Source organism: Moschus berezovskii, chromosome 15 (genome assembly GCF_049115385.1).
Source record: "Moschus berezovskii isolate FMDL1 chromosome 15, NW_MosBer_1.0, whole genome shotgun sequence".
In the NCBI taxonomy this organism is placed as follows: domain Eukaryota; kingdom Metazoa; phylum Chordata; class Mammalia; order Artiodactyla; family Moschidae; genus Moschus; species Moschus berezovskii.
The window spans coordinates 15,752,364-15,769,999 of record NC_142474.1 but is presented as its reverse complement, the minus strand read 5'-3'; the positions used below and the strand labels follow the sequence as shown (position 1 = coordinate 15,769,999).

At 46.4% G+C, this 17,636-nt stretch overlaps 1 protein-coding gene across 1 annotated transcript in view; it reads left to right on the top strand.

Moving 5' to 3' along the window:
- The window catches only part of DHX35 (DEAH-box helicase 35), a 69,544-nt gene extending 52,541 nt beyond the window's left edge, over positions 1–17,003 (top strand). The window contains exons 15-22 of the mRNA XM_055437348.2: positions 113–208; positions 1,943–2,037; positions 2,665–2,742; positions 3,448–3,577; positions 7,302–7,383; positions 10,039–10,110; positions 11,420–11,531; positions 15,889–17,003. Of these exons, the coding sequence (XP_055293323.1) occupies positions 113–208; positions 1,943–2,037; positions 2,665–2,742; positions 3,448–3,577; positions 7,302–7,383; positions 10,039–10,110; positions 11,420–11,531; positions 15,889–15,933 (710 nt within the window). The 3' untranslated portion in view covers positions 15,934–17,003. The remainder of the gene's footprint in view (positions 1–112; positions 209–1,942; positions 2,038–2,664; positions 2,743–3,447; positions 3,578–7,301; positions 7,384–10,038; positions 10,111–11,419; positions 11,532–15,888) is intronic.
- Positions 17,004–17,636: the final 633 nt, after the last annotated feature.

The window sequence follows — 17,636 nt, the reverse complement described above, 5'->3', positions numbered from 1 at the left end:
GATTCATCTCCTGGATACACCTTTGCTAGCATGTATCATCTTTTATTCTCCCAACAACTGTACATCTTCCAACATGGTACATGCCTTTTGCCTTTTGTTGTTCTTATGGCAGGTCTGGACAAAGACTGTCGCCTAACTGAACCGCTTGGCATGAGAATAGCAGAGTTTCCTTTGAATCCCATGTTTGCAAAAATGCTGCTTGAATCAGGTAGGTGGAGATCAGCAGTTCTCATTGATTTTATCTTGTCCGGAAAGTTGTTTCTCAAATTCTGTGTACCTCGGGGGAGAGGGCACAATGTAGCATGTGTCAGAATTTTTCTTTAAGCACTGAGGGAGTTTTTATCAAAAGCTGTCTGCTTTGGGGCATGTTGTTAACTTGTGATTCAAGGTCATTAATCATTAATTCAGGAAACACTTTTGTTTGTTTCCTGTGGGTCTGACACCTAAGTTTTTGTACAGATTTGTGGTGAAAAATACACAACATTAAACTTACCATTTTACTCATTTTTAAATACAATTAAAAATGTTAAAATGGACAGTTTGCAGCATTAAGTACTTTCATATTGTTGTCTAACCACCACCACCATCCATCTCCAGAATGTTTTCATTTTTGTCAAACCGGAACCCTACCCAATGAACACTTAACTCCGCATTCTCCCCTCCCCCAACCCCTGACAACCATTGTTCTACTTCCTGTCTCTATGAATTTGACTATTGTAGGAACCTCATATAAGTGGAGTCATACAATATTTGTCCTTTTGTGACTGACTTTTTCAGTTGGTACAGTGTCTTCAGGGTTCCTGTTATATCATGTGTCAGAGTTTTTTTAAAGGCTGAGTAATATTCCATTGTACAAATAGACCTTTCACCTGTTGGCGAATTCCTGGGGAGCTGCCACCCTTTGGCTGTTGTGAATAATGCTGCTGTGAACACAGGTGTACAAGTATGTGTTTGCGTCCCTGCTTTCACTTCTTTGAGGTCTAATATTTAGGGTGGAATTGCTTGATCAGCGATTCTGCGTTTAGTTTTCTGAGGAATCACCATAGCGTCTTCCACTCTGTATTTGCACTACCAATGGGCAAGAGTCCCAACTTCTCTGATGCTCTCAGATTTTTATGAGAATATGAGTTAAGGGATCAAAGTGTTGAGCCTCAAGATCCTCTCATACTTAGAAGTCAAAATCCTCTGGAGACTATAGAGACTCGCCACCCGCAACAGCCCAGAGAAGGGAAATACTAGTTCTGTCTTGCTTTGGTCTAACTTTATATTCACTGGCAGTCAACAAAGCTGTGTTTCAGATTAAGCGTGGTGAAAGTTAGCTATAGTTGTTTCTTGGAGCTACCAGGCTTGCGTTGAGAAGCAGGATAGATCATTTGTGAGGCTGGAAGCTGTGGGGGAGCGTGCAGGGCAGTTCACTCCATCTGGTGCCCTGGAGGGCTGGTTGCTACAGACTCTGCCCAGGTGCCAGCAGCTGTGGCCCGCTGCATGCTTCCCTGGTCTAGGTATGCCTCAGCCTTTCCGAGTGAAGTGAGCCCTGTTGAGAGGGAGGCCACCTCAGAAAGATTCCAGAGCAGAGGGATACAGCCCATGTATTCCCTGCCCCCTCTCCTTCTTAGGCTTTCTGCCAGGATTCCAGGTGTCCACCTAGAGAGGAGGGAGCAGGTGTGGAGCTGACCTACCCTAGTTGAGTCTCATGGCAGAGTCCCTCAGTGTGACCGCTGCAGAAGGGAGTCCTTCCAGGCCTCCTTTCATCTGGACCATGTATACAGAGCATCTCATTTGGCAGGGTGAAGTGTTTATATGTTACAAGATTTTAAAATGAAGCTGTGTAGAAATAGATGATCTTGGTTTATAATGTGCTGCAAGGCAAACATCAGAGAACATCTTTTTCTTCTCGTGACACATAATATGTTTGAAATCAAACATGTGTTTTGTTTTATAGGGAATTTTGGCTGTTCTCAGGAAATTCTAAGCATTGCTGCCATGATGCAGATCCAGAATGTCTTTGTGGTCCCCTCAAACCAGAAGTCTCAGGCTGTAAGTCTGACTTTTTCCCCAAGCTGTTTATGTGAGTCTTGCTTACTTTGGGGTTTCCTTTGTTAAACTGCTCTGGTGACAGAGCAGCTTCAGTTTGGAGTGTTTATTTTACTGTGTGCCTGACATTGTGCCAGACATTTTACGTGCGTTATGTCATTTTATCTTCAGTGTGAACTTGGGAGGGAGGTGTTACTGTCACCATTTTTAGAGATCGAGGCACAGAAAAGCTCGGTAACTTACGGTTGCTCAGCAGAATTGGTGGAGTTGCCTTTCACGGTCCAAATCTTAACCATTGTCCTACTGACTTTTCAAAAGTAAGGGAGGTTGTTTTCAAGGCTGCTCTAGGGGCAGCCTTGGTGGGCTCATTAGTGAATCCAGGAGTTCGTGCCTGGGCACAGCAGGCCTGGCACAGCCAAGCAGCTAACAGGGCCCTCCCAACCCAGGCATTCGTGATGAGTAGATGGGTGAATGCTGGAAAGACTGAAGGAAAAGTTACGATATTGATGTACACTTGAAATTAAGACAGTGTTGTAAGTGAATTCTCCTGAGCTATTCATCGCGTAATGTTACCTCCAGGACAAGAGGCTCCTGGGAGTCAGCTTCTCAACATTGCCTTATTCTTTCCAGACTCGAGTGCACCGAAAATTTGCTGTGGAGGAGGGTGACCATCTTACCATGCTCAATGTGTATGAAGCATTTATCAAAGTAAGCACGATCGCCACTACAAAGGCCCCTCCACGCTCCCATCCACTGGAGATAGTCCGTTGTTGTCCAGTCGCTCTTTCATGTCCAGCTTCTGGAGACCCCATGGACTGCAGCACGCCAGGCTTCCCTGCCCTGCACTGTCTCCTGCAGCGCAGCGAGCTCAGGTTCCTGTCCGTTGAGTTGGTGGTGCTGTGCAGCCGTCTCATCCGCTGCCTGCCCCTTCTTCTCTTGCCCTTGGTCTTCCCCAGCATCAGGGTCTTTTCCAGTGAATCGGCTCTTTGTCTCAGGTAGCCAAAGGATTGGGCTTACGCATCAGTACCAGACCTTCTTGTACTTGCCTGTTGTCAAGTAAAGTGGTAACCGTGAGCTGCCAGAGAGGGAAAGTTGATTTACAAAGAGCTGCAGGGAAGGGGTTCTGTCTGATAGTTTGCCGCTCTCGTGGAGATACTTAAGACTGTGCTTATTGTTAAGTTCTCACTTGCCCTTTAGCACAAGAGAGTGAGATCGGACAGCAGTCTGATGGTGAGCAGGGTGATCAGCGTCTGTTTAGAGAGATGGGGCCCCAAAGGGCCTGTAATGACTTGAGGATCTTGTCCCATTCAGTAAGCTAAAGGGGGCAAAGAGCTGAGTGACGCCCGCCACGTCGCCGCGCTCGAGAACTGTCCTGTGCCATCTCACCCTCCCTCTCTGTGCGTTGTCCTGCAGCACAACAAGAACTCCCAGTGGTGTCAGGAACATTTCCTGAATTACAAGGGTCTCGTCAGAGCTGCGACAGTGAGGGAGCAGTTGAAAAAGCTTCTCGTCAAGTTTCAAGTGCCCAGGAAATCTAGTGAAGGTAGGAGTAAACCGCCACCGCTCGTGAGGCTCCTCTCTCTGCCCTGTGGAGTTGCGTTCTCAGGCTGGGCAGTGTGAGGCAACACCGTCTACTCTGGATCCACACTGGGCTCACGTTTTGAGTTGCCTGTGTGGGTGAAAAGCTGCATGTGAAGGGAGCATATTCCCCCCCACAAGGAGGTCTGTTTTTATTTCCGAGGGCTATTTTTATTTAGAAAACAATTTTAACAAGCCCTGAAAACACTTACGAATCATGAACATTCTTTACCTCATTGTATGCCGTGTGGTTAATTTTCCATGTAGGCTTTGCAAGAAAAATGACTTTTCCATGGATAACATTTGTGACCATTCTGTGTAAACTGCCTTTTATTTTCAGCTACAGGTGTTACTAAGCACGTACTGTGTGTTTAGCCCGACAGTGAGAGTGACTCCTGTTTGTTGAGGACACACGGTTACACCATGGGGGTTTTTCTCAATATTCTCTCACTCACTGTGCTACTCCAAGGTGTAGGTGATGTTATCCTTATTTTACAGAGGAGTTGTAATGTCCCAGGGAGAAGTTAATTTAAGTTTGGGACAACACAGCTGATAACTAGCAAAGATGGGCCTGTGTGGCTCAAACGCACGCCTTCAAGGGGGTGGTGTGTCTGCTCAGCCAATCAGCAGTTGTCTTTTGAACACCTCCTGTGTGCCAGGCCTTTGGCAACACTCTCGGCACCACTAGGTCTTGCTAACCTAGCTTACAGGCCCAGCAGGGCTGTGTCTTCATACATGAGTTCATTTAGTGCTCACAGAGCTCCAGTGAAACATGCGCTGCTGTGATCCCCATTCTTCAGATGAGAAAAGTGGGCTGAGAGGCAGTGAGTGACGTGCCACACGGAGGTCGCACAGTGAGTGTACAGTGGCCTCAGAGCTCAGGCAGTTTCATTCCAGAGCTTTATATTGCTTTTGTACTAAGGGAAACTAATTACATGATGACAAAGATGTGGTTCTTAGTGTTGAAACAGTGCAGTGACAAGAGAGATTCCTACAGAGACACAGAGTACTGCAAATGAGATTATCAGTGTCTTGGAAACTACAGGAATAGATGTTTGAGTGCTCATGGTCTACAGTGATGGGCATTGTAGTAGGAATGCAGGGAAGATGGAATCCTGGGGTTGGGGGGCACTGAGAAGGCTCACAGCGGGCCTCGAGTGGTGGTGCAAGTCCCGTTGAGCAGACTCATTGCATTAGAAACCCGTGGCAAAGGGCTCGCTGGGCAAGGAGGACTATGGAGATAAGTGCTGGCAGAGAGGAGCACATCAGATGCTCAGAGGGTGTTGATGGATGACCACGCTCCTAAGAGAGGGAAGCATTGAGCTCGGGAGACTGCATGAAGTGTCATCAGTACAAACAGGAAGCTCACAGAGGCAGCTAACTGGGGAGAAGCTGATCAAGTGCCTGTCTCCCAGGGGATAGAGAGCAGCCATACATCTGCATCTTTGTTTCTTAACCTGTTTTTCACTGTCAACTTGAAACAGCAGAAATGTGTCTTGGAGGCTCCAAAGGAAGAGCTCCAATTCTTTAGACCTCAGTGCAGAAAGAATGTAGGAAGACAAAGTGACAGATAAGAAGTGATTGATTAGAATAGGATGCTTGTGAGGCTTACAAGTGGGCGGGCAAGAAGGTGCCACACAGAGAACTTAGTGGGCTGCAGCTTTATAATTGAAGGGAAATTGGGGGAGGGGGAAAAGACCACCTTTTTCCTCATTCTTGAGTGGACATCAAGCTTCCCTCTTCAGCTCCTCCTCCACATCAAGCCAGGGAGCTTTCTTGTCCCTACATGGTCAAACTGGGACTGTCATGGTGAGTGAAAAGGAGCAAAAAGGTGGTAACATAGACTAAATTGTGGTAAATCAGTGCAGGTTTCAGGATAACGCCACCTTTCCTCGTGTTTTTGTTTTTAGTGTGGACAGAGAAGCGTGTCCTAGGAATCATTAGCTTACTGAGGTCACTGAGGATGTGGGGTCTCACACCACCATTGTTTTAGCGCTTTTGAGCGTGTCTCCTGCTTCTGTTGCATTGTTTTGTTTTGAAGCAAGCCTGCTGGATTTTGTGGTTAATCAAACCTGCTTTCTTGAATGATCATTAACTTAACTCTCCTGTACTTTTCACTGCTTACCATTCCCTGGTGGGATTAACTGTTTATCACCTGCTTTGTCCCTTCACTGTGACCCTATCAAACCCCTCTCCCAGGAGAAAAGTTACATTGAATTTAAATTCTTTTTACCAAGAGAAATTCAGTACTGAGGGATGATTTTGTAAGGTAGGGTTGAGCTCTGGAGGGCCACAATCCTTGTAATATTTAAGATTTCCCACTATCCTACCCCTTAAGGAGGGCAGTTTTTACCCCTTGGAAATGATTTCATTTTGATAACAATGCACATTCTACATAGATACTTCTTTTGGGCAAGTGGAGAGAAGGAACTGAGTCTAGGATCAGATTGTGTTTGGAAATGTAGATTTGAGATTTTTTTCAGTTCTGTGCTGAAGAACAATAGAGAAAATTATGGAAATGCAATAAATTACATGCAAATTAAAAAGTTCTCTTCAAAAGAGATGGAATACTTGTGGCTGATTGACATTGACCTTGACATCAGAAACCAACACAGCATTGTAAAGTAATTATCCTCCAATTAAGAAAAAACTAAATGTTAAAGAAAACAGTGAAAAAATATTTTCAGCAGATATAAGGGATAAAAAATTAAAAGCTTTATTATAGAATGAATTTATTTAACATATTAAGAAAAGAAACCCTAATTTCCAAAGGAATGGAATGGAAAATTCACAAAAGAAATACAGTAATAGTAATAAATAAGTGTACAGTTAAAGAAGGGGTACCTTTGTGCCAGAACATTGCTGGTAAGAATGCAGTAAAACTGACGTTCTCATACCCTGTCGATGGCTTTGTAAATCATACCACTTTTTGGTAACTTATTTACCAACATACTATGTTTAGTTGGATCTAAGACAACATTAAGACATACCATTATTTTATGTCATTAAGAAAGAAAAAATGTTGCCAATTATAATTATAAAATGCTGTCCTGATTTCAATGAGTATAAAAAAGAGTAAATCTTAGAATTGATAAAATATCGTATGTCATAAGCCATATGGATGGCATTATCGTTTTTGCAGATTAATTTGGTTATATCATGTAGAAATCATCTAGTTGAGCAGGCTTTATCCTTGTAAGATGTTTACTACAGCAGCACAGACGCCAGTTAAACTGAGATGTTTGAAAATTTTGAAGAATTATAGACTAACTATAATCACAGAAATAATGTTGTAGTGTTAATGCCCCAGGTTGTGTCTTTGGGAAGGAACATCATTCCTGCAAAATGCTCTCCTAAAGAGGAGTTCCAAGGTCACTGGCCAGCTTGTGGAGTGCTCTGTAGGTTCTGGTGCCCAGCCTTGGTCTGGTCGTCTGTGGCTGGGGGTGCGGGGGATTGGGGGGGGGGTCCTAGGTTAAGGGAACAGTCTGACATGTTTCAATCAGCAGCCATTGTGGAGGGTGGGGACCTCTGTAGATGGTGCCAGGGCAGGCATCTGGCACTGGGAATCGTGGGGCTGAACCCGTTCAGGAGATGGTCTCAAGGCGGCTCAAGGCAGCCTGGGGTGGGCCTCACAGCACAGAGCATAGCGCAGGTGAGGCCTCATCTCATGCAAACCTCTGTTTGTGCAGGTGATCCAGATCCAGTTCTGAGGTGCATCGTTTCCGGATTCTTTGCAAATGCTGCGAGGTTTCATTCTACTGGAGCTTATAGGTAACATGATACTTTGTGAAGTCATTTGTGAAGTCACTTAAGTCATTAAAATCTTAAAAATAAACCAAACCCAACAGCAAGCCAACCTGCAGAGAAAACAGAGAAATTAAATCATTTTTCTTTATTTGCACCTTGCCTCCTCCTAAAGATGCATTGAGGTTAGCTATACAGATTTAAGCAAAATGTCTTAACTTTGTGGAAATGATTCTTGAATATTCAGCCCATCCACATGTTGTAGGAGGATGATAGTTACAAGTCTGAAAGTGAAAGTTGCTCTGTCATGTCCGACTCTTTGCAACCCCATGGACTATACAGTCCATGGAATTCTCGAAGCCAGAATACTGGAGTGGGTAGCCTTTCCCTTCTCCAGGGGATCATCCAAACCCAGGAATTGAACCCAAGTCTCCTGCATTGTGCGCGGATTCTTTACCAGCTGAGCCACGAGGGAAGCCCAAGAATACTGGAGTGGGTAGCCTATCCCTTCTCCAGCAGATCTTCCTGAACCAGGAATCAAACCAGTGTTTCCTGCATTGCAGGTGGATTCTTTACTAACTGAGCTATCAGGAAAGCCTGTTACAAGTCTGCAGGCTGGTAATATGTCTGTTGTAATCAGAGAGTAATAGGAGTTGAGGGAACCATTACAGGTGCTCTCTTCTGGAGAAGTTAGTTTTGCTGTTGCGTGCTTCCTGATGTTTTTAGAGGTCTGCACAACTGAAGCTCCCCAGGTACATTGTAGCCACACTGGAATGTTGGTGAGTGTTTCTTCATGTGCTGGTCGGCCCCTCCCTCTTTTGAAGACTACAGCCTGTCTCTTCCAGTTCCATTTTCCAGATATAAAAAATTCACTGATCACTGATGACCTCTGATAACCTCTAATATATTCAGATTTGGTGAAAGCTAACATCTGGTTTAGCCTTCTTTTCTCCAAATCATTCCAGTTTGTTGAATTGTTACTTTAGTCTGTCTTTCTGTTTCTGAGCTGGTATTAGTCTTGTAACTTCACTTTAGCCAGTTTTTTAGAGCAGTGATCAGAAGGTGCTCTTCTTTAATAAAGTGAAAGTTGCACAGTCGTGTCCAGCTGTTTGCGACCCCATGGACTATACAGTCCATGGAATTCTCCAGGCCAGAGTACTAGAGTGGGTAGCCTTTCCCTTCTTCAGAGGATCTTCCCAACCCAGGGATCAAACCTGGGTCTCCCACATTGCAGGCAGATTCTTTACCAGCTGAGCCACAAGGGAAGTCCCTTCTTTAATAAGGGAGTGCTCAAAAGGCTCTCTCCCTAATTTGTCTTTGGGTTTCCTCCCTAGACTATTGTTAGCTTTTTCCCCTCAGAACATATTATAGTCCTGTGATCCTGAAGTCACCATGATGTCCCATTCTAGACACTGGGCTCTGTTTTTTGTGGTTTTTTTTTAGGTTTTTATTTTCTATTGGGCTATAACCAATTAACAATGTTTTGTTAGTTTCCGGTGAACACCTTAGGGGACTCAGGCATACATATACAGGTTCCCATTCTCCCTCAAACTCCTCCCACTGGGCTTTGTTAATGAGCCAGAATTGCATTGTTTTCTTTGGCAGCCAGGTCTCCTCCATCTAGTATTTGGTTGCTGATTGGGCCTCAGTATAGCACTTTACATTTGTTTCTAGTATGTTCTGTTTGTTACCCAGGCCAGGTGTTCCAGCCTGTCAGTGTCACGGTTCTGTTGCCCATTGTAAGTACTCCCCTCCCAGCTCCCAGCCCTGAGTTGCTCTGACCGAGGCAGCCCTGGACAGGCTGTGATCTTCTCCAGCGAGAACCATCATTTCGTTGTCATTCTGATTACCCCGCTCTCCTCAAGAGTATTCATTAGCAATTCCTGCTAGCATTCACAAAAGTCTTTCACCAGTATCCTCAATAGAAATACAGGCTACACAACAGGCTTCATGGTGGTCAGTCCGTTTGGGACAAAGTTCAGTGTTGGTCACCTGATAAGACAGCCAGTGCCCCGGGCAGTGGCTTTATTTGAGCGCTGGAGATGCGCTGGGTCATGGCCTTGAAACACTTTCCTGACACACATCCCTGGTACCGGCAGAAGAGCTCTGTAATTATGGTTTGCGCAGCAGTATCCTGATCTGTTAATCTTCTCTCATGAGCTGATCTCACCAATAGTTGTGTGCGCCGTAAATATATTTTTGAATTAAACTGTATCAAATCTGAGTTGGCATTTGAAATATTATCTCAGAGAATTGGATAGTCCAATATTGAGCTTTCTTTTTCCCTCATTTATAATTATCTCTTTCATAGTCTTTACTGTTTAAACTTGTTAATAGAAAAGTTTATAGAAGTAATTGTATATACTATTTCTGTCCTCAAGGGAATTTTTGAAAGAGAACCTGTAGAAGATAAACATAGGCAGAAAAATATATTCCTCAGTTTTTTTTTTTTAATGTCCATGTGTTGCTTTCCTTCTCCCTTTTTTAGCTTGATTCTTGATTTCTGGGGTGTCTGTGGGGACGGGTCATGAAGGGCTCAAGAGAAGATGGAGAGGATGGTTTTGTTTGTGTGAAGTACAGCCTGCGTTTTTGATGAGTTTAAATGCATCTGTGGGAAGGTCTTGCTGAAAGTGTTTAAAGTGTTTAAAGTGTACTTGAGACAAAATTGCTTTGCTTCCCAAGGACCATCCGTGATGATCATGAATTGCACATCCACCCAGCATCGGTCCTCTATGCCGAGAAGCCGCCCCGCTGGTAAGCCCCCTCTTCCCCTCTGCTTTATCAGTGCGTTGAAGCCAAGGCCTTGTTCTGGTTCATCTCTGGGTCCCCAAAGCCTAGAGTCTAGGTGCCCAGTACACGTTTGCTGACTCTGTTCTGCAAAGAATTTCTACTCTGCCAAGGATCCCTTTAAGCCAATGGTCTTATTCCTCTGCTTGCTGATCCCCTCAGCAAACATTCGTGTTCACCCACAGACTAGGTACTCTGTCCTCACTCTTGGTACAGCTGTGCAGAGAGGGGAATCCAGGTCCCATTCCACAGTCCGACAGAGAGCAGATGGACTCCAGTACCTGGGGAGAAAGGCTTCAGTAGAGGGATGTATTTGATAGGTGGCTGAGGTTCACACTTCCATGGGCCGGGTCAGAGGGCTCCTCCTCTTCAGGGAGGAGATATTAGTACTTGCTCTGGAAACTGATACAGCTGCAGGGTGTGGCATGCGCGATCTTAGTTCACCGACCAGGAAATGAACCCGTGTCCCTGCAATGGAAGTGCAGAGTCTTGAACCACTGGACTGTCAGGGAAGTCCCTGCAAACTGATATCTATATTAATATATGCACTCTTAAAATCTGGGGATTTAAATTACCTTCTTGGCTTGACACTTTGGTGTCTGTTACCTCAGCCTCAGGCAAGCTGCCCCTGTTGTGTGTGTGTGTGTGTGTGTGTGTGTGTGTTTATATATTTTGACAGCTTTATGGAGGTATTATGTAATTCACATACATACAGTTTACCCACTTAACGTGTACAATCCTGTGACTTTAAATGCATTCACAGGGTTGTATATCCATCACCACAATCAATCTTCTCATTAGCTCCCAAAGAAAACTGTTAGCAGTCATTACAACTGTGTGCATGTAACCCATATTCCTAGTAAGATATAGAATACTTTGATCTCTCTAGAAAGTTCCCTTCTGTCCCTTTACAGTTAATTCCCAGCTCCTTTCAGAATCAGTGAGCCTTTGCTTCTATTTCTACATTTTCTGATGAAGTCATTAGACTCTGTTCAGAGTTCTGTAAACAAAAGCATAAGGAACCAGAAGGTTCAACTGAGATGTCCTGGAAATCACGTGGGACTTAGAGTCTCCTCTGTAAAATGGACACACTGGTACCCACCACTCAGGTCATGAGGCTTAAGTGAGCAACGTGAATACATTTGTCTAGTGTAGTGCCTGGCGCACAGAACAGGTGGATGCGTTTTAAAAGTAAAGGGAACCATCTCTAATTGTTGTGGTTCTGATTCTAATTATGATATATAGGAAATTAGCTCATGATTTCTTCTTGTTTCAGGGTTATCTACAATGAAGTTATCCAAACCTCCAAGTATTACATGAGAGATGTGACCGCCATTGAGTCTGCTTGGCTGTTGGAGCTGGCTCCACACTTTTATCAACAAGGAACGGTAGGAATGAACCAAGCCTGTCCCCCCAAACCACCTGTTTACCTGCCTCTTCATATTTTTAAATATACATTTATTTTTCAATGTAATGTCCTAAACTTGCCTGCCCCCTAACCCCAGCCCCCAGTGGTACATAGGTGAAAGGCCATTACCATAGTCTCAGATCGTTCTGGGTAAAAGCACCATACTGTTTGCTCACATGACATTTAAAATGCTCACGTGCATTTAAAAATAAATCCCTTCAGCTTACGTGATAAAAAAAGGAGAATGTATCTTTAACTCTTCCCCTCTCCCTCGACCCTTTTAAGCCATTTCCAAAGAAATTCTGTCACACTTTGGACCATGTTCACAAGAAACAGCACAAATACTCTGATGAGGATTGCCTCACCAAACGTGTGCAAGCTTGAACCTGTTTTGTTTTAAACACATGGTGGGAGCATTGCTGTGTATGTAGTATATGCTTTTCTTCTAAGGAAGACATGTGCATTAATTCAGCATCTTTGTCGTCTCTGATCTGTTTTGTTTTTAGACTGTTTTTCTACCTTGTTATGGGTCACATTTCCTGCTTCTCTTGTCTAGTAATTTTTTGTTGTGTGCTGGACGTTTTGGGTGGTTTGTTGTGAAGAGTTGAATTTGTTGTCTTTTCGGTAAAGAATGTTGAGTTTTTTCTAGTAGACAGTTCATACTGGCAGTCAGTTTAATTCTACCAAGAACTGACTTTAGTCTTTTTTGGGCAGGGGTCTAGTAGCCCTGCTCCCAAAACATGGACTTTTTGATGTCTCAGCTGGATGCCTAGGATGTTCAGTGAGGCCTTTGCACTCTGGCTGCTCAAAACTCCAGCGTCTCCAGCACTGTGCAGACCTTCAGAACCTCCTCCATACCAGGTCACACCTCCCCAAGTGCCTGCTCTTTGCCAGCCGTGTGGAACCTTGGCCTGCACCTGTGCAGCTTGGTGTGCAGCCAGAGGCTTAAGGGTGGCAGCTCTAGGTTGATTTCCGGAGTTCCTCTTCTCTGACAGCCTGCTCTGTAAACCCCAGCAGGCTCAGCAGCTCGGACCTCTGCTCTGTTTCCTCCCCTCAGCTATGCAGTTCTCTCTTTAGAACTCACTTCCCTCTGACGGGGGCCCCCTGGTGGCTCAGATGGTGAAAGGATCTGCCTGCAATGCGGGAGACCCGGGTTCGCTCTCTGGGTCGGGAAGATTCCCTGGAGAAGGGAATCTTCTCAACCCATTTCAGGAGTTTTGCCTGAGAATTGCTTGGACAGAGGAACCTGGCGGGCTGTAGTTCATGGGGTCTCAAAGAGTTGGACACGACAAGATGTGGAGAGCCATGCAGAGACCTGGAATGACTGTAACGTTCACTCATCTCGAGTGTTTCCTTTTTCTCAAGGGTTACAGCCCCGTGCTCTCTGTTGCCCAGTACCTGAAAATTATCGCTTCAGATATTTTGTCCAGTTTGGCCATTGTTTACCATAAAAGGGAAACCAAAACCTGTTACTTCATCAAAGCTGTAGCCAGACTGCAGTGTTTTCAGACCAAAATGTGACTTGATTGGTGCCTTTTAAAATGGGGAGAGTCCACGTGAAATATGGATTTCAAGATTCTCTTGAAAGATGTTGAATTTGCTGAGTTTCTGAGCCTGAGTTTGCAGCAGGGGCTGAGAAATGGCGCCTGTTATGAGCGACTCTCTCCAGGTCCCGCCTCCCTTGTTTATCTCACTTGCTCAACTCCTGGAAACATTTGAGTTGTGATGCTATAAAGGGAAGGATCTTTTCATCCCTCCCCCTCCAGCAATGTCAAGGGAAGCTGTCATTTAAAATCTTTCAATATTAAATCTTAAACAATCAAACAAAAAACATTTCAGGCCTATATAGTTCAATTTCCTGTATCCCCATCCAGATATTTCAGCTAAAAATGAGATCAGCTGCAGGGACTGATAAGAATGCAGTGTGTTTTCTCTGCTGTGTTGGGCTGATAAGAATAAACCTGAAATGAAGGAAAATCTTCCACCAAACCTCTCAGGTGGAATGCAGCAGACTTCAGAAGTCCAAAAGAACAATTAGAGATGCAAACTCGAGCCTAAGGAGAACGGTGCAGTTTTAAGCCCTCTTGTTAGCATAACAAGAGGCAGGCAGTTAGAGAAGAGAGACTGAAGTTGTCTCATGTTCATTTAGACTCTGGGAGAACAGAATTAACCCAGAAGCAGAGTCATTTTCCCTTCTCACCTCAAAATGACAGTTTTTCTAGGTCAAACCCACTAAGTTAAAGAGCAGACTGCCCCAGAATTTTGAAGAAAATGACAGTGCCAATTTTGTCTTTTTTTTTTCTCCCCAAATGCCTGTTTTTCAGCTCATCTGCTCCACTCTCATGACTGCTTGTGATCAGAGTAATTTTAGAGAGGCTGGGCTCAGAAATCACCTAGTTCAACAACCTCATTGTACAGGCGAGGGCCCTAACCCTCTCCTACCCCAAGAAACTTGGTCCTTCCGTGACTAAGCAGTCCAAAGGCACTTCTGCTATTAACTTGTCCTAAATGGATTGATTTCTCCAAGAGCCCAGCCGCTCTCCAGTGGCTGCCCGTGCATGGTGGAGGGTCCTTGGCTAAGCGCAGCGTAGCGCCCCATGGCCATGCACAGCCACAGGTCATCCCTGGCTCTATTCCTGGCACTGTTGGGGACTTTCCATTATCAGTGTTTTCAGAGTGTTGCTCTTGCTCTGTTAAGAGGCCTGAAATGGTCCAGAGTCTGCTTTGTTTATACACAAAATTCTTTTCAGAAATGAGCACCAAAAATGGCCCCACAGGCACGATGACCTCATCCCCGTTCCTAAGCTAAGGCTGTGTTTGTCTTCTAGGTGGGCAGGGTCACATCAGGTGAAGTGCACGGAGGAGAGAATTAGGAGACTTTGAGCAAGACCCACAGCTGGAGAGAGGAAGGACGGGGGACCTGTCCAGAGATTTGCCTTTCAAGTCCTCAGGCTTTTTCTCCTGATTCTGAACTATCTTTGGGATTGAGGGAGAACCCTCTTCACCAGGGCCTTTGCTGGAATCTATATTGGTCCTTTCTTGGGCAGGGGCTTCCCTGGTGGCTCAGACGGTAAAGAATCCGCCTGCAGTACGGGAGACCTGGGTTCGATCCCTGGGTTGGGAAGATCCCCTGGAGAAGGGAGTGGCTACCCACTCCAGTATCCTTGCCTGGAGAATTCCATGGATGGAAGAGCCTGACAGGCTGCAGTCCACGGGGTTGTAAGGAGTCGGATATGACCGAGCGACTAGCACTTTCTTCTTTCTTTTCTCGGCCATAAGTGGTTAGAAAGTGTGACTCCTGCAGCTCACTTACACCTGTGTCCTGCTCCCTCAGCACCCCATCCTGTCCTGCTTGGTGGGGGGCTGCGCCTTCTTCTGCACCTGCATTCTTTCACGCCCTGAGGTTTTCTCTTGGTGATGGGGATGGCTGTCTCGAGGCCATCATAGGTGCGCCAAGAGGTGGAGTTTGGGCACTGAGCATGCTAGGGGCTGGCAGGCCTGCTCTGCTAGCAGTCGGGGGATCGATATCCCTTCAGTGAAGAACCTGCTGTGTGAGGGCAGCATGCTCAGGTTATTGCTTGGCTGTTGGATTGGAATTATCGAGAGGGCATCAGGTCTGCCTCCGTTGGGGAACAGAGGACCTTTATTAAAAGCTTCTGTTTACATTCCCTGCTTCAAATGTGTATTTTGTGATTTCCTGCACTTTTGGCTTTACTTTCGAGTGTAAAGGATGTTTGTATCCCCCGATCCTATTATCTGATGCCCGTGATTATAGTGTTAGACTTCCTGCGTTGCTTACACTGCTAGAGAGTGACATTTGAAAGAGAAACCAGGAAGAAAGGGTCACCAGGAAGTGTCCTGTTCCTGTGTGTCTTCCCTGCTCTTGCATAGGCGTCATGAGAGCAGGACCTTGAGCCTCTTGGGATAGTTGGCTAGGTTGGCTGACCTTTTTGTTCCCAAGGGAAGGGTATCTTCCCTTGACTGTTCTCAAGAAATTCTAGGAAACTCGAGGTGATCTTTGGTCTGGGCCTCTGAGCAACCTGGCTGTTGGGCTGCAGGGCTGGAAGAAGGGCTGGGGCAGAGGGTGAGCCATGTCTCACTGACAGCTGCCCTCAGAGCCCTAGGCGGCCCAACCTTGGCCTGTGTGGCTTACTGAAGCCCTGGTGCCTTTGTTGGTCCCTTGGGCTTTTCCCCTCCAAACTGTTGCCTGTGGGGCAGGACGTTCACTGAGAAGGTGTGAACCAGGTGGAAGCTTTGATTTGGTCACTTCGGGGAATCGTGCTCAAGTCTACTTCCTTTGACCCACCCCAGCGATGCTATTTTCTCTTCTCTTGCAGCACCTGTCCCTAAAAGCCAAGAGGGCCAAGGTCCAGGACCAGTGAGCGGAGCTGGTGGCCACTGCAGGGGCTGCTCGGTGTCCCCTCCTCCACGCTATCACGCCCAGCCCAGGGTGGACAAGCTGGCGTCGGCTCCTGTGGACCCCTCAGCGGCTCTGCAGTGGGCTGCAGCCCGTTCACAGCCCCCTCCCGCCCGCTCCCCTCAGCATCTGCATTCCTCGCTGGGGTCCGGAGGAGTCTGTGCCTGGGCGGGTGTCCTGCTGCGCAGGAGTTGGGAAGCCCGTGCTCTTGGCTCACCCAGCACTCTCCCTGGCCCAGCGTGCCCCTGTCACCAGGCATGAACTCCAGCCCAGCTTCATGGGGAGCAGGGAGGAAGGTGGGCTGCTGCAGGCTGAAGCACCCTGTGGGGCGGGCAGGGCTTTGCTGGGCTGGCCTTGCTCTCCCTGCTGGGACCCCTCCTCTATTGACCAGTGAGGTCCTTGGCCAAATGTGGACATGGCACATATCTATGATGAGACCCTGGAAATATGGCAGATTTTTGCCAGTCACCCAGGGGCCTGTTTGGTGGGCACAGGGGGCTCCCAAGCCAAGTAGCTTCTGTTTCCCTCTGCCCATGTTCCTGTTTGTCTGCAGTCAGGAGATTTGCACGGATTGGCAGTCAGCAGAGAGGAGCCCTGTGCACAGGGCTTCTAGGCTTCACAAGCAGCTTAGCTTCCCCTCCACGCACGGTACCATGTCCCGATGCCACTAGAGAAAGCTCATCAGCTCAAAACCCATCCCAGATCCTCGGTAGCAGAAATTCACAACCGTTTAGAGGCTCTAAGCTTCTGTAGCTCAGGAACATAACTTGTCCATTTGTCTTGTGTGTGTTTGCCTGGGTTCTTGTGAGAAGGTGGGGGCCCTTCCAGCAGGCACTGGTGTCGTCGTCCCCGGGGCTGCTTGGCTGTGATGATGTCTGCAAACACATAGCTTGAAAGTTTATTTTTGTACTGATCCTGGTTTGGATGTGCCACTTTGGGCACCAAACGTGTATGTCATTTTTATTTATGTTTTATAAACATGTAAATAATAGTGGTGACTTGTTAATAATAGTAAACCTTTATACTTAAAGTAAATGTAGTCCCTCCCATCCGTGGTTTTCCTGGTCTATATTTTAAGACAGTCCAATGAATTTTTACAAGCGAGCGCTTGACATCAGCTGAGAAACCAGAGGCTTGGCACATAGCAACTTTGGGGTCACGTGGGCACAGGGAGCCCCATAGAGCAAGATCATGTGATCAGATGCCCTCCAGACATCATTAGAGCAGATATGGGATGTTATTTATATAAAGTCCCAAAGAAGTGCCAGTTCTCACCAGTTTCTGTTTGGGATCCTTGTGGAGAAAGGTCAGAAATGCTTTCATAAGGTCTGAATTTAGGACCAGGGCTGATCCTGTTGAACTTCTGTTGGGATGGGAGGAGGCAAAGGGGCAGAATCCACATCCCCTGGGGGCGAGACCCCAGATCAAATCAGGAGATCAAGCAACAGTCCGGGGTGCAGGCTGGAGACAGCAAGGTGTCACCGGCTACCTCTGCCGATGGGTCTCATCTGTCGCCGTCTCTCCACCTCTTGGGCAGCCCCCAGCAGGGCAGGCAGGCCTCCCAGTGTTGTGCTCTGTGTCACATTGCAGCCCCTCATGTGTGGAGATGGATCATCACCATGAAAGGCCTGTAACTGCGAAATGCCGGCCTTGGCCCGGCGCCCCTTT